The sequence below is a fragment of the Salmo salar genome, chromosome ssa15, assembly GCF_905237065.1.
Source record: "Salmo salar chromosome ssa15, Ssal_v3.1, whole genome shotgun sequence".
NCBI classification, from domain to species: domain Eukaryota; kingdom Metazoa; phylum Chordata; class Actinopteri; order Salmoniformes; family Salmonidae; genus Salmo; species Salmo salar.
In genome coordinates, this window is record NC_059456.1 from 68152804 (window position 1) to 68168419 (window position 15616).

Genomic DNA, 15616 nt, shown 5'->3' on the forward strand with positions numbered 1-15616 from the left:
ACACTTAATAGTGCGTTTTTAAGTTTCAAAAGATTGCGACCCCCCCCACCCTTTGCCTCACAATGGTTTGATCCACTGCCAGTTCCTTAGTTGGCAAGGTAACAGAGGGGTCGTGTCTACTGTCTGAAAGGCACTCAATGAACGTAACTGACGTAAGGTTAATCCAGTCAATCGCGCACACACACTAGCTGAATATGCAGAGCTAGCGCGCAAATATTAACTATTAAGCTAGCTATTCCATTTATGTGGCGTCGTCAAAGATGGAATCTTTGCTATCGTCAATTTATTCCAAGATCAGCATGCAGATGATGTAAGTTAGTGCTTCAAAGTCCCTGTGATAAGGTTAGCGATAAACTGAAGTCCAAACTGAACAGAACTACACGCTCTTCTACCATTGTCTTAAATATATTTAATGGTCTCGTTGCAAAAGCTAAATTGTCGCAAGGGAACTTTTATTTATTTATTTTATTTCACCTTTATTTAACACGGGTAGCAAAGATTATAGCAAACACCACTGAAACTGAATTGGTGCTCGCTAGTTTTGCAAATTCAGCTATTGTTGGAAGCCAGCCAATATGAAACAAACTATTAAAATTACAAAAGGTTGCAGCATATGTTGTGTAAATGGTGAACTCATACAGCTGTCAACTCTTGTCATTTTAATCCGTTTCACATTTGCTAGCTACCTTTTAGACCGAAGCCCAAATAGAATGATAGAAGATGATAGAAGCCCATCTCCTACTGTAAATAACCTACACACTGTGAGTAAGAACCCTAGTAGCCTAATATCTCAGACTAGTTGATAAAATGTTCATAAGAAAGAAATGAAATTCTAATGGAAATGTTTCACAATGATGTCATTAGGCAGAGCAGGCAACAGATGGCACACAGACAGCAGAGTTGGGGACAGCTATGCAGGGACAGACTGGCAGAGACAGGGAGTCTCAGGTAAGTTTGAGTCTTTGTTTGGCAACATTATGAAAGGATCTCAATTTTTTTTACTTGTAAAATAGGAACATAATTGGAAAATGCCATGGATACCCCCACTCTCAACTTAAACTGGTGACTGAACTAAGATTTGTTAAAGGCAATGGTATTGCTGTTGTGATTAGTTGTGTAGTTTTGGGTACCGGTAGTTAGGAGTACGGCAAACACCTTATTTCTTTGGTTCCTCAATATACATTTACCATATTACAATGTAGGCTATGTGTTACAGCACTACTTTTGGTATCCCCCTCAGGAATTGCTCTTGAGAAAATGTCATGTAATTGTCCCCTCCAAAGTTGATATCAGATTTTCGCCCCTGCTCCTATATGATCTTACACAAGGCCGACAGCCTGGGAGGACGGGACACTATCATTCAAACACACCTAACTCTTCTGCAGTAAAATCTTGTACACCCAAGTATTTCTCTGCAGCTGCCACCACAACATATATTTTCAGTGATTTACGTTCCATTTCTGCGGTAGGCTAAAGAAGCCAACCTTATTGAAGCACGTTTTATTCTTATCACTCTTTATTGGCCTCGGCCTAATCACAGGGATCTTCTTAGGATCCCTCACCCTGGACCCATCTTCCTCTACTACTCTCTTCCCTGCCTCAGCATACTACACCTTCTGTACTACTCAGATTCTGGCAACCTGCCTTTCTTTCACCGGACAGTTCTGATCTGCAGCACCACTTTTTCCACCTATAGTACACATTCCTTTGTCTCATTCCCTCCTGCACACTTCTCACATCTAGGAATCTCCCTCCTACATACTGCTGCAACATGACCATAAGCTTGGCACCTAAAGCACCCTAATGGGTTCAGGACAAGCGGTAAAGACCGCATGAAAACTCATCAGGACATTGTGGCTTCTCTGTCTCACCACGTTCTCCACTGGGTCGGCGTTGCAGCAAACGGCGGGCGTCACAGACACTGGGACTTGGATCGTGTTGGGAATCCCTGACCTGCAGAGTAATCCTTGAGGGGGTTCAATTAATCTCGCCCGGGCTCCCGTGCAGGCGTAATTTGCACCGGGTGAAAGTTGATTGCATTTGATTTGGAACCGGGCGTGAGCCAATAGCCCCACTCTTTCCGACGGCGAAGTCGGCTCAAAACAAAAGTGATGTAATTAAGCATGTGTAGTAATAGTAATGACATCTTTTTGTAGGCACCAACTCCGCCATGGTTCGTTGAACAAAGCCTGTGGAAAACGAATGGAGTTTTTGTTTTGGATAAACGCCGAAAATAAGGTCTGTGGTAATCTTCTTCAAACAATGACACTTTTTGTGAATTTTGAAGCATTTATGTAATAACGCACATAAAAGGTTCATTGTGATATTATCTCATAGAACAAATGAAAATGAGTTTCACATTTCAAACATTTACTTGATGGAAAAAGAGATGTTTCTAGACAATGCACCATGCTGCCTTGTTGACAACATGACCGAGCGGTGCAGATTACCGTGCCATTTGAGAAGAGCTCTCTTCCCTCCCCGCTTTCGCCCGATGACATGATGGGCCATGGTTCAACCCAAGCCAGCGTAAAATAACTCCGTCCTTGTCTCTGACAATCAGTGATTGGCTCCATTGCCTCAAGGATAAAACATACTGTTGCTATGAGACATTGTGATGATGAAATTGATCTTGTTGTGAATGTCTGAGTTTGTAGTTTGGGCAGCTTGATGATGATACAAATGCACGAGTCAACACTTCTATTTGGGTCAAACTCATGAGTCCCAAAATATCTGCTATTTATTTCCATTCTTTTAACACTACATCAACGCTGTAATATAACAACAATTCGGATACATTTTTTACATTTTTATAACAATTCTTAGAAAAATACTTTGCATTAAAAAAACTGTCTACTAATAGACAGTAGAGACAGACAACTGAGCTCCCACATTCACACGCCCACACACACACACACACGCCCACACACACACACACACGCCCACACACACGCCCACACACACACACGCCCACACACACACACGCACGCACGCGCCCACACACGCACGTCCACACACACGCACACACACACACACACACACACACACACACACACACACACACACACACACACACACACACACACACACACACACACACACACACACACGTAGAGATATGAGTGTGTTTAGAGACACAGGAGCGATATGAGTGTGTGAAGAAAAAAAAACGGAATCAGTTTACGTCGAGGTTCCACCACCTGCAGCAGTGCAGGTTAGAGTCTGTGCCAGTGTAAAGGTTATCACGTTGCTAGCTTCGAGAGTACCACTTCCTCCTGAGTGGGGTTTACACAGAGGCTCAAACCCAGGACATCTGCCTTGCTAGCACACGTAACAGCAATTCTCAAGCGTGTTACCTAGTGGGGTGCCACGCGAAAAGCGAGCTATTCGCTGGCGCAAGTGGGGACAATTCAGGCATGCCCATGTGCCACACCAACACCAGACTGCTTTGTTGTTTTGGTCCACAGGGATTACAATGACCTACATCTCCTGTAGTACAGCAGGAACCAAGAACAGATGCCTGTCGGTCTGACCTACTTCTGATCCGTTCTGGCGACATGAAGAACACGACTGGATGGGCGCCAGAGAGAGTTGGGTTGGCTGATCTTATACTTTCTCAAAGGGGAAAAGGTGCTTTTCCTGGCCCCTTTTCTGCCGTTTGGATGTTGTTTTGGAGGCTCCCCCCGTGCCACTGTCCTGCTCCCCCTGTCTGTTCTGGGGCCAGGCCTGTGCCAGTGCGCTAGAAGCCGTGTTCGGCCCACCTTCCCCTTCCTCTTCAGACGATAGACCCTCTATCCCTTCCCTATCCTGGCTCTTCAGTTGGTCCAGGCCTCCTCCGGGTGTTGGGCCTTTCTTCCCATAGCGACGCTGTAGTCTCTCCCTGATCAGCAGGCTCTTCACCAGCAGAGTCCAGTTAGCCACTGCCCTCTTTTCCCGCTTCTGGAAAACACACACAAGACATATGATGAGCAAAATATGAGAAGCACTAACCTAACAAACAAGATAATGCCTGTAATACACCGGAGTTAAAAAACAAACCTTCTCCATAAAGATATGATTAATTGCATGAAATACGAAGTGGCAAAACAGAGGCTTTTCACAAACACATTCAGACACACTACAACTCCCCTCTTTCTCCTTCTGTCTCTGGATCTCTTGGTCTTCCACCCAGGCTGCTCTCAGGATCTCCTCATGCTCCTCACACACAATGTAGCCGTCCGTTCTAGAAAAAGAAACGCGCAGAAACAAACTACGTAACAACCAGCACACATATCACAAACAATTACGCAACCATACATCGGCGCACACACACACACAGACACGCGCACACACACGCACACACGCAGGCAAACAATGGAAAAACCTACACAGCATGAGAGTAGCCACCGTGAAAGTCAAAGCCAGTGACAGCAGCGGCACAGTCCATGTCCAGCTTCTTAGCCACTCTCTGGAGGTTAGGCAGACGCAGGTGGACACAGCCAACGGGCTGCATGCAGGGCTTGAACAGGTAAACGTTGCCGAAGTCGTTACGAGGCACCTGGAGAAAACAAACATATAATTAACTCAAATGTTTATAAAATTTAACATACATGTGCACACGCACATATACACACACACATATACACATATACACACACACACACACACACACACACACACACACACACACACACACACACACACACACACACACACACACACACACACACACACACACACACACACACACACACACACACACACACAAGAAAGTAATCATACCCTGCCATCCACAGCTACTGGGGGCTGGTACTCCTCTGTCTGCCATTCACCAAACAGAGGCAGGTCATCTTTGTCCTTCTGCTCTGACGCCATCCTGACTTTGCGAGAGCGATTGGAAAACCCTCTCACCATCTGAGAGAGAGATAGGTTGAGAGAACGTGTATGGGAGAGAGAGTGTGTGTGTGAGATTGTGTGAGTGTGTTTAAGAAAGTGTGTGTGTGTGTGAGAGAGCGAGAGAAAGTGAGAGTGAGTGTGTGAGATAGTGAGAGAGAGCTTGTCTGTGAGAGTGAGTGTGAATGTGAGAGAGAGTGAGTGTGTGTGAGAGAGAGAGCTTGTCTGTGAGAGTGAGTGAGAGAGAGAGCTTGTCTGTGAGAGTGAGTGTGAGAGAGAGTGAGTGTGTGTGAGAGAGAGGGTGAGTGAGAGAGGGTGAGTGTGTGAGTGAGTTTTGCTACGGTGTGCCCTAAAGAACACGACCCTGCTCACCTTGTATGGCTCCTCTCCTAGACGGACGGTGCGCGCCTCCTTCAGCCAGGTGTCTCGGGAGTGTAGCGTGTGAATACAGTCCCTGTGGAGACCCCAGATGCAAATAAGTACTACTGTATTTCTCATGGCTTTTCACAATCAAAGAAGATACATTTGTTTTGGATACCAAACAATGAGTGTGCATACCATAGTAACGCATTTACATGACCCGCCCCCAAAAAAGAGCAACATTTCCATGAACTCTGCTTTGAAACAAAATGATACTTTTAAACAGCCCTCTATCTGCTTCTTTGCATTCAAAATCAGTTATGAAAAATCTCAAATTTGCAATATCCCCTGTTATGTGTGCTGCTTACCTGGAATAGACGGGCTCTCCCCTGCAGTACCCCAGGATGGCCGCTGTGGAGGGGTAGAGAGCTTCATATTTCAGTAGATGTCTCTTCAGGGCGTACAGCGGGTGGTTTTTGAACTCTGCTATCGACGTGGGCAACGGCTTGTCCAGCAACTTCGCCTGGAGCTAGAGCACAGAGAGAGGGGGGGGGTGTAAATGAGAAGCTGTACAAGTGAAGGCGTGCAAATTTGCATCTCATTCTCACCTCTTTATCCTCCTGGACATCCCTCTCCGATTCGGGGCCGAGGAATGGCTCGAGCGTCACCTCCCACCACTCCTCGTCCACCCGGCGCTTTCTGGTGGAGGTCATCCAGGTGGGGTCGTACTTGCTGCCCAGATCCTTCAGGTGACCGTCCCCGTCAACGGCTACCACGTAGGTCATGGGATGGGTGGCCTGCTTGGAGCACAGTTGAGGCTGCCCCACCCCCTGCAGCACTTCCACACAGACCCAGCACCCAGTCTTCTCCAGGTACACCTCCAGCCACTCGTCTGCACCCTTCCCCTCCTTCCTTTTGCCCCGCTTCATCCCCTGCTCTTCCTCCCCCTCCTCTTCATTTCCCTCCCAATCGTCATCTTCCTCTTCACTCTTCACTTTCTTCTTGCCTCCACTGCTTCTTTTCTGTGGAGCTGTACTCTTGCCCTTGCTCTTACCTCCTTTTACTTTCTTGGCTCTGATGGCTTTGGTTCCTCCCTCAGAGTCCTCGCTGTCTTCCTCATTGGTCAGCTGGAACTCCTCCCCATCACTTGGCCCCTCCTCCTCTTCACTGCTATCCTCTTTGTAGCTCACCTTCGAGGCTATGCTGCGGCGCTTGGAGTTCTTGGGTTTCTGCCCCACCGACACAGCTTTTTCCGTCTCCCCTGCCTCTTTCTTTTTTGCCTTCTTGCCTCCTCTCTCGGCCTTCCCTCCTGCCGGTCTCTTGGACCCTGGGGATACATTGGGCTCTGAGGGGCTCTCCTTTGGAGGTTTCTTCTGCGATGGACTCTTCCTAGGCGGGCTGCCTGAGTTCTTGGCCTTGCTCTGAAAAAGAGAGTTGGATCAGGTAAGGACACACACAGAGCCTGTGAACTTCACCTTAAAGTGTGTACACGCAAACCCAATGCTGGACCTTGGCTGACGGGGGCTTCAGTGACAGGGGCTGCAGAGAGAGCACCAGTCGACAGAAGAGCTGCAACGACCTCAGCACCAATAGGAACAGCTGGAGGAAAACACAGGGGACAGAGGTCAAGGTTACATCATGCAGGTAAGACAACAGGAACACTTGATTTAAAACAGGCTTTAGTTAAATACCGTCAAGGCAAACTGAGTTAGGCCCAATTTCTCTCTAGAGAGAAGATTTTATTTTTTTAAAATGTTTTTTCACCTTTATTTAACCAGGTAAGCTAGTTGAGAACAAGTTCTCATTTACAACTGCGACCTGGCCAAGATAAAGCAAAGCAGTGCGACAGAAACAACAACACAGAGTTACATGGAATAAACAAGCGTACAGTCAATAACACAATAGAAAAAAAATAAAGTCTATATACAGTGTGTGCAAATGGCATGAGGTATGGCAATAAATAGGCCATAGTAGCAAAGTAATTACAATTTAGTAGATGAACACTGGAGTGATAGATGAACAGATGATGATGAGCAGATGATTGTGTGTAAGTAGAGATACTGGTGTGCAAAAGAGCAGCAAAGTAAATAAAAACAATATGGGGATGAGGTAGGTAGATTGGGTGGGCTATTTACAGATGGACTATGTACAGCTGCAGCGATCGGTTAGCTGCTCAGATAGCTGATGTTTAAAGTTCGTGAGGGAAATGTAAGTCTCCAGCTTCACTGATTTTTGCATTTCGTTCCAGTTACTGGCAGCAGAGAACTGGAAGGAAAGGCGGCCAAAGGAGGTGTTGGCTTTGGGGATGACCAGTGAGATATACCTGCTGGAGCGCGTGCTTGGGGTGTTGTTATCGTGACCAGTGAGCTGAGATAAGGCAGAGCTTTACCTAGCATAGACTTGTAGATGACCTGGAGCCAGTGGGTCTGGCGACGAATATGTAGCGAGGGCCAGCCGACTAGAGCATACAGGTCGCAGTGGTGGGTGGTATAAGGCGCTTTGGTAACAAAACCGATGGCACTGTGATAGACTGCATCCAATTTGCTGAGTAGAGTATTGGAAGTTATTTTGTAGATGACAAAGTCGAGGATCGGTAGGATAGTCAGTTTTACTAGGGTAAGTTTGGCGGCGTGAGTGAAGGAGGCTTTGTTGCGAAATAGAAAGCCAATTCTAGATTTGATTTTGGATTGGAGATGTTTGATATGAATCTGGAAGGAGAGTTTACAGTCTAGCCAGACACCAAGGTATTTGTAGTTGTCCACATATTCTAGGTCAGAACCGTCCAGAGTAGTGCAATACGGTTTCTGTATTCCGCACCCGCCTGCCCGATGCTAGTCGGGCAGGCGGGTGCGGGCAGCGAACGGTTGAAAAGCATGCATTTGGTTTTGCTAGCGTTTAAGAGCAGTTGGAGGCCACAGAAGGAGTGTTGTATGGCATTGAAGCTCGTCTGGAGGTTAGTTAACACAGTGTCCAAAGCAGGGCCAGATGTATACAGAATGGTGTCATCTGCGTAGAGGTGGATCAGGGAATCACCCGCAGCAAGAGCGACATCGTTGATATATACAGAGAAAAGAGTCGGCCCGAGAATTGAACCCTGTGGTACCCCCATAGAGACTGCCAGAGGTCCAGACAACAGGCCCTCCGATTTGACACACTGAACTCTGTCTGAGAAGTAGTTGGTGAACCAGGCGAGGCAGTCATTTGAGAAACCAAGGCTATTGAGTCTGCCAATAAGAATACGGTGATTGACAGAATCGAAAGCCTTGGCCAGGTTGATGAAGACGGCTGCACAGTACTGTCTTTTATCGATGGCGGTTATGATATCGTTTAGTACCTTGAGCGTGGCTGAGGTGCACCCGTGACTAGCTCGGAAACCGTATTGCACAGCGGAGAAGGTACGGTGGGATTCGAAATGGTCAGTGATCTGTTTATTAACTTGGCTTTCAAAGACTTTAGAAAGGCAGGGCAGGATGGATATAGGTCTGTAACAGTTTGGGTCTAGAGTGTCACCCCCTTTGAAGAGGGGGATGACCGCGGCAGCTTTCCAATCTTTAGGGATCTCGGACGAAATGAAAGAGGTTGAACAGACTGGTAATAGGGGTTGCAACAATGGCGGCGGATAATTTTAGAAAGAGAGGGACCAGATTGTCTAGCCCAGCTGATTTGTACGGGTCGAGGTTTTTCAGCTCTTTCAGAACATCTGCGATCTGGATTTGGGTGGAGAAGCTGGGGAGGCTTGGGCAAGTAGCTGCGAGGGGTGTGGAGCTGTTGGCCGGGGTTGGGGTAGCCAGGAGGAAAGCATGGCCAGCCGTAGAGAAATGCTTATTGAAATTTTCGATTATCATGGATTTATCAGTGGTGACCGTGTCGCCTAGCCTCAGTGCAGTGCGTAGCTGGGAGGAGGTGCTCTTGTTCTCCATGGACTTTACAGTGTCTCAAAACTTTTTGGAGTTAGAGCTACAGGATGCAAATTTCTGTTTGAAAAGGCTAGCCTTTGCTTTCCTGACTGACTGTGTGTATTGGTTCCTGACTTCCCTGAACAGTTGCATATCGCGGGGACTATTCGATGCTATTGCAGTCCGCCACAGGATGTTTTTGTGCTGGTCAAGGGCAGTCAGGTCTGGAGTGAACCAAGGGCTATATCTGTTCTTAGTTGTACATTTTTTGAAAGGGGCATGCTTATTTAAGATGGTGAGGAAATTACTTTTATAGAACGAACAGGCATCCTCGACTGACGGGATGAGGTCAATATCCTTCCAGGATACCTGGGCCAGGTCGATTAGAAAGGCCTGCTCGCAGAAGTGTTTTAGGGAGCGTTTGACAGTGATGAGGGGTGGTTGTTTGACCGCGGACCCATAGCGGATGCAGGCAATGAGGCAGTGATCGCTGAAATCCTGATTGAAAACAGCAGAGGTGTATTTGGAGGGCAAGTTGGTCAGGATAATATCTATGAGGGTGCGCTTTTTACGGATTTAGGGTTGTACCTGGTGGTTTCCTTGAAAATGTGTGTGAGATTGAGGGCATCTAGCTTAGATTGTAGGACTGCTGGGGTGTTAAGCATATCCCAGTTTAGGTCACCTAACAGAACGAACTCTGAAGATAGATGGGGGGCAATCAATTCACATATGGTGTCCAGGGCACAGCTGGGAGCTGAGGGGGGTCTATAACAGGCGGCAACAGTGAGAGACTTATTTCTGGAGAGATGTCATACCATAAGAGCCCGAACTGTTTAACCTTTGATTTAAAACTATATGGAAAATGTGGCCATCTCTCAAAAACATACTCCATTTGCAATTTTTTGTTGTTGTTGTGCAGCAGGGGAACATGAACAAACATGTCCGCATGGTGCATTCAGTGTGCAGGATACCTGCCACTTACATGTGTCATTTCCTGGTGGTCTCTAGCGGTGAGGCTGCCCAGCCTCCTCTCCAGCAGGGCCTGTGGGTCGGGCCTCTCCTCACAGGGAAGCTCCGGGTTAAGGGTGAATGTCGCCCCAAACCTGGACAAAAAAATCAACCAGGATCAATTACAAAGAACAAAACGTAAACTTGACAACATAGCCAGGGATGATTGAATTAGTCAGGTGTCAAGAAGGGTAAACATAGTTCAGCATGCTACAAGGAATAAGCAGAAGAAGAAAAAAATTCACACGGTTAAAGTCACACGCACACAAATACAAATTAGGAATACAAGGAAGAAGAAAAAAATTCACACGGTTAAAGTCACACACACACAAATACAAATTGAAGTCCCTCCTTACCACTTGAGCAGGCCAGAGAGGTAGTTGGTGTCAATGCGTTCCTTGGCCACCATGGCAAAGTGGGTGGGCAGCAGAGACAGGCTGATGGCCAGCAAGTCCGGTGTACTACACAACCGGTTCCGGAACATCCCATTGGCTAGAAGACACATGAGGTGGACCTATGGGAGAGATGTTTAGATGCACTATTGTAAAGTGGTTGTTCCACTGGATATTATAGGTGAATGCACCAATTTGTAAGTCGCTCTGGATAAGAGCGTCTGCTAAATGACTAAAATGTAAATGTAAATGTATGTTAATAAATTGGTATCGTAAGAAGTGTTCAAATGAGAAGAGAACATGTTAGGGCGAATAAAAATGGACCACAGACATTCTGTGATTCCCCCATCAGCAGGTGAACGCATCGTGACAGTCTGCGAGCTAAGCCATGTGGAGGTCCTTACGGTACACGTGTGTGTGTGTGTGTGCTCACCTTGTGTGTGTCCTCCACCACATCTTTGTTGAAGCGGTTCATCATGCGTCGCAAATAGGTCTCAAACTCCGCCTTCCTCTTCTCCCTGGAGTCAGGTTGTCATGGTAAATTGATGGATGGTTCATATTTCCATCTTGGACTAAAATGAGCTAACTCTCCTACAGTCTGACCGTGTCATCTAGGATGCAGCACTTGCTTTTCCAAAGGAGTACACATAAAGACACAGATACCACATACCATCTTGCCACTATCTCTCACCTTTTCTGCCTTTTGTGGATGATGTCTGGGGTCTCAATCTCTATCTCCACGGGCTGTGAGGGCAGGGCTGGCTCTACTGGCTCCACTGGACCTAAGGGCTCAGACAGCTCTGAGGACAGACAACAATATCAGATAGTGACACACACAGAGCAAGGACCAGAGCCATCATAGGCTTACAAAACAGAGAACATTCATCTACACAGATATGGTCTACAAACATTGTACAATCAAAACTAGCTTTCATTCCTTTATCACCTTCCACTTCCTCCCAGTCTTCATCCTCCTCGCTGTCCTCATCTTCTTCTTCTTTTTTCACAGGCTTTACTGTGTCTTTTCTGGCTCTGATAAAAGGAGGGATGATATCACTCTCAGGACTCATATCAGCAGGCTCCTCCTTCACTGGAGTCTCGTCCTGGAAGTATTTGCTGGTGTTGGTTTCGGTTGTGTCCCCTACTATAGGTTTAGAGAGACGGGATTTGTGCTTGGCTTTTCTCTGAACCTTCTCCGTTTCCTCTCCATTCTCTGATAGGGTAGAAAGAAAGATGGGTCATGATAAGATGATGAAAGTGAGAGAAAGACTTTGAATAATCCACTGATGAGTGATTCCTCACGAAACCCAGACAACAACAAAAAAGACCATGATTTTGGGGATTTTCACGAAATGTAATCCATAGAATAGTGCTTTGGAGGAAGGACTGTTGACATATATATCTAAAGGCATAATTGAGCATATTTATGACATTTTGGCCTTAAGACTCCATAGTGTTTCATCTTTAGGTGCTACGTAGCAAACATTGGTGTCATATGAAGCTTTACTGCTTGCTCTGTAATATTAGTATTTTGATTTCAAAAACACAATATTTTTATTAATTTAGGAATATAGAAAAATATGCCAAATTTGATTTTTTAGATTTCCAATATTCATGTTTATATTTTTCTATATTCATAAATTAATTTTTAAAAAGTGTTTTTGAAATCAAAATACTTTTTCTAGAAAAATATAAACATGAATATTGGAAATGCAAAAAATCTAAAATTGGCACATTTTTCTATATATTGTTGAACATTATATACTCTACGGTCATATCAAAGTTGGGTGGGATCTCTGCAGTGGTGTAAATTATTTAAGTGAAAATACTTTAAAGTACTACTTAAGTGTTTTTCTTGGTATCTGTACTTTACACTTTTACTAAGTTTGACAACTTTTACTCCACTAAATTTCTAAAGAAAATAATGTACTTTTTACTCCATGCATTTTCCCTGACACCCAAATGTACTCGATACATTTTGAATGCTTAGGACAGGAAAATTGTCCAATTCACTCACTTATCAAGAGAACATACCCTGGTCATCCCTACTGCCTCTGACCTGGCAGACTCACTAAACACAAATCCTTCATTTGTAAATTATGTCTTTAAAAAACAAGAAAATAGCACCTTTTGGTTTGCTTAATATAAGGAATTTGAAATGATTTATACTTTGACTTTTTATTATTAAGTATATTTAAAACCCAAATACTTTTAGACTTTTACTCAAGTAGTATTTTAAAGGGTGACTTTCACTTTAACTTGAGTCATTTTATATTAAAAAGGTATCTGTAGTTTCACTCAAGTATGACAATTGTGTACTTTTTCCACCACTTGATCTCTGCTACTTTTAGGGTTATGATCCAATTTGTAAGCATTACCAGAGTGAATGTGAAAATGGATTCAAAATGGTTGCCTTCTGCTAGTGATTTGTAGGATGTGCAATGATACAAGTAAAAGGAGGGCTGTGATTGGTTACATTTCCCACTATGCCAATTTTATAAAAAGAGCCATGACTTTAAAACTAGCAGAGATCCCACTCTAAAACTTTGATATGCCCGCAGAGTACATTACGTTCAACAATATATAGAAACATTTGCCAAATCAATTATTTTCATATTCATGTTTATAAATAAACACAGCAAAAAAAGAAACGTCCTCTCACTGTCAACTGCATTTATTTTCAGCAAACTTAACATGTGTAAATATTTGTATGAACATAACAAGATTCAACAACTGAGACATAAACTGAACAAGTTCCACAGACATGTGACTAACAGAAATTGAATAATGTGTCCCTGAACAAAGGGGGGGGGGGTCAAAATCAAAAGTAACAGTCAGTATCTGGTGTGGCCACCAGCTGCATTAAGTACTGCAGTGCATCTCCTCCTTATGGACTGCACCAGATTTGCCAGTTCTTGCTGTGAGATGTTACCCCACTCTTCCACCAAGGCACCTGCAAGTTTCCGGACATTTCTGGGGGGGGAATGGCCCTAGCCCTCACCCTCCGATCCAACATGTCCCAGATGTGGATCCAGGCTTTTCGCTGGCCATGGCAGAACACTGACATTCCTGTCTTGCAGGAAATCACACATTAATAGTTTATGGTTCATTGAACAAGCATGGGAAACAGTGTTTAAACCCTTTTACAATGAAGATCTGTGAAGTTATTTGGATTTTTACGAATTATCTTTGAAAGACAGGGTCCTGAAAAAGGGACATTTCTTTTTTGCTGATATAGATATAAAAATGTTTTATATAAAAATACTACTCATATTACAGAGCAAGCTGTAAAGCTTCATATGACATCTGTAGATGCTTTGTAGCTTCTACAGATTAAACTTTATCTAGTCTTAAAGAAATAACCATTGCAGAGTTTAATTCGGCAGAAAATCAAAACACACAATCAACTCAGATCAGTTGTAAACACGTTTTTATATGCAGACAAGACAGTTGATCCACAATGGTAACCATGCAAGACGATGCACCTGCACACAATCTGTAATAAACATGAATCTAACAGATGCTTGCCCATTGAAACGCATCAGTGACAAATTTGAAGCAGAAGTTATGATATGAGATGCAACTGCAACATCGTAACGCAGAATGGTCGTTATTCAATTATGAATAATTGTTCTCTCTTTACCATATCCCTTGTTACACCTACAGTTCGCCATAGTCTTACGCTATCCATCTGGGACTCATGCTGTTTAGAGGTGTAACCAGACCTCACCTTCTTGAGATACCCTTCCTTGGAAAAATAGCAAATTTTCACTAGAGGCATTCCAAATGTTATGAATTTAGAGATATGAATTATGAAATGCTGTGCCTGTATGGTCATAACTTGCAGGTTTAACATTTGGAGACAAGACATATTGGATGACAAGGCAAAGAGTTGTGCCAACTGTAACCTTTGCTCCCTCAGAACAATAATAGTATTGTATATATTCCTTATATCAGAACTTACTGAAATACATTTGTCAATAATGTCTGTTGCAAAAAGTTTGGGTTATTAGCACACAAATTCCTAATTGTTAACAAGGTCGGAGGTCTCCTTCAGAATTATCCATGTATTACTAAGGATCAAGAAAAACTATTTTACCTCTTAAAATTGAATTGTGCTAATGGCAAAATGTCATATTCAGAAATGTAAATGTACTAATAAAAAAACGCTCGTTTTTTTTTTAAGGATATCGAGCAGTACATGATCATACTATAGTACATTCTTCGAATAAGAAAGCGTTTTAAAACAGTGACGTGTATGTCTTAACTTTGTATAATCGGTATTGTTGTACCCCCTATTATATATATATAGCGTATAAAAAAAATAAAATTATTTTTTAAACTTCCTGTATATAAACGTTGATAATGTAATGTTGTCACAATGTAGCCTAAATTAGCTAAATGGCAAGGTAGAACATCAACGGGTGTTTCCTATAAGTATTTACTCCGTGCTGGGTGTAAACTGGGTGTTGTAACTAGTTGGCTAGATTTACCTTTTTTGTATTTTAGTCCTCCAGCTTTGCCTTTTGCAACCTTCTTCGGTTTCTTTGTGTCTGTCTTCACTGCTGTGCCTGCAGACTCTTTACGCTTGGCCATGCTCGCTCGCTTCGTTCCAAATGTATTTGTGTACTTGTTAAATAGTGTTACAGACAGAATCGTGAATGACTGAGTTTACCATGCACACGTGGTGTTGTGTAATTTGGCGGAGAAACCGTGGTTATTCAACACAACTTTACAGAGCCTTTCATAATACATCCTGCGGCGATAGATTGTTATGAAGTGGTGTCCGAGAACGTCACATCCGCATCCACTTCCTTGCTGTACCCGCCATCAGTATTCCCCAATCGTTGGCGCTCTAGAGCGCAAGCCATGCGACAGGCATGGCTTGCAGGCTACAAAAGTTCCAGATGTGTGTAGGTAGACCTATTATTTTCCCGTTCACTTAGGGGGAAATTCAGTCCTGGGTAAGGCGCTTTATTCCCTGGAACTTCTTTCCTTTTTTATGCACCTTTCTGCTTATTCTAACATTTAATTTGGGCTCCCGAGTGGGGCAACGGTCTAAGGTACAGCATCTCAGTGCAAGAGGAC

The 15616-nt window shown here is 44.1% G+C and overlaps 1 protein-coding gene across 1 annotated transcript; it reads right to left on the minus strand.

Annotated features, from left to right (window-relative positions):
- Positions 1-3010: 3010 nt before the first annotated feature.
- On the minus strand, positions 3011-15341 carry xpc (xeroderma pigmentosum, complementation group C). The gene is made up of 14 exons (XM_014146314.2): positions 15022-15341; positions 11475-11741; positions 11220-11328; positions 10962-11046; positions 10493-10650; positions 10111-10231; positions 6742-6831; positions 5841-6653; positions 5601-5761; positions 5245-5326; positions 4762-4893; positions 4368-4537; positions 4129-4222; positions 3011-3939 (listed from the first exon to the last, which is right to left on the minus strand). The coding sequence occupies exons 1-14, from the start codon at positions 15122-15124 to the stop codon at positions 3607-3609; spliced, it is 2718 nt and encodes a 905-aa protein (XP_014001789.2). The 5' UTR covers positions 15125-15341; the 3' UTR covers positions 3011-3606.
- Between the last annotated feature and the right edge of the window lie 275 nt (positions 15342-15616).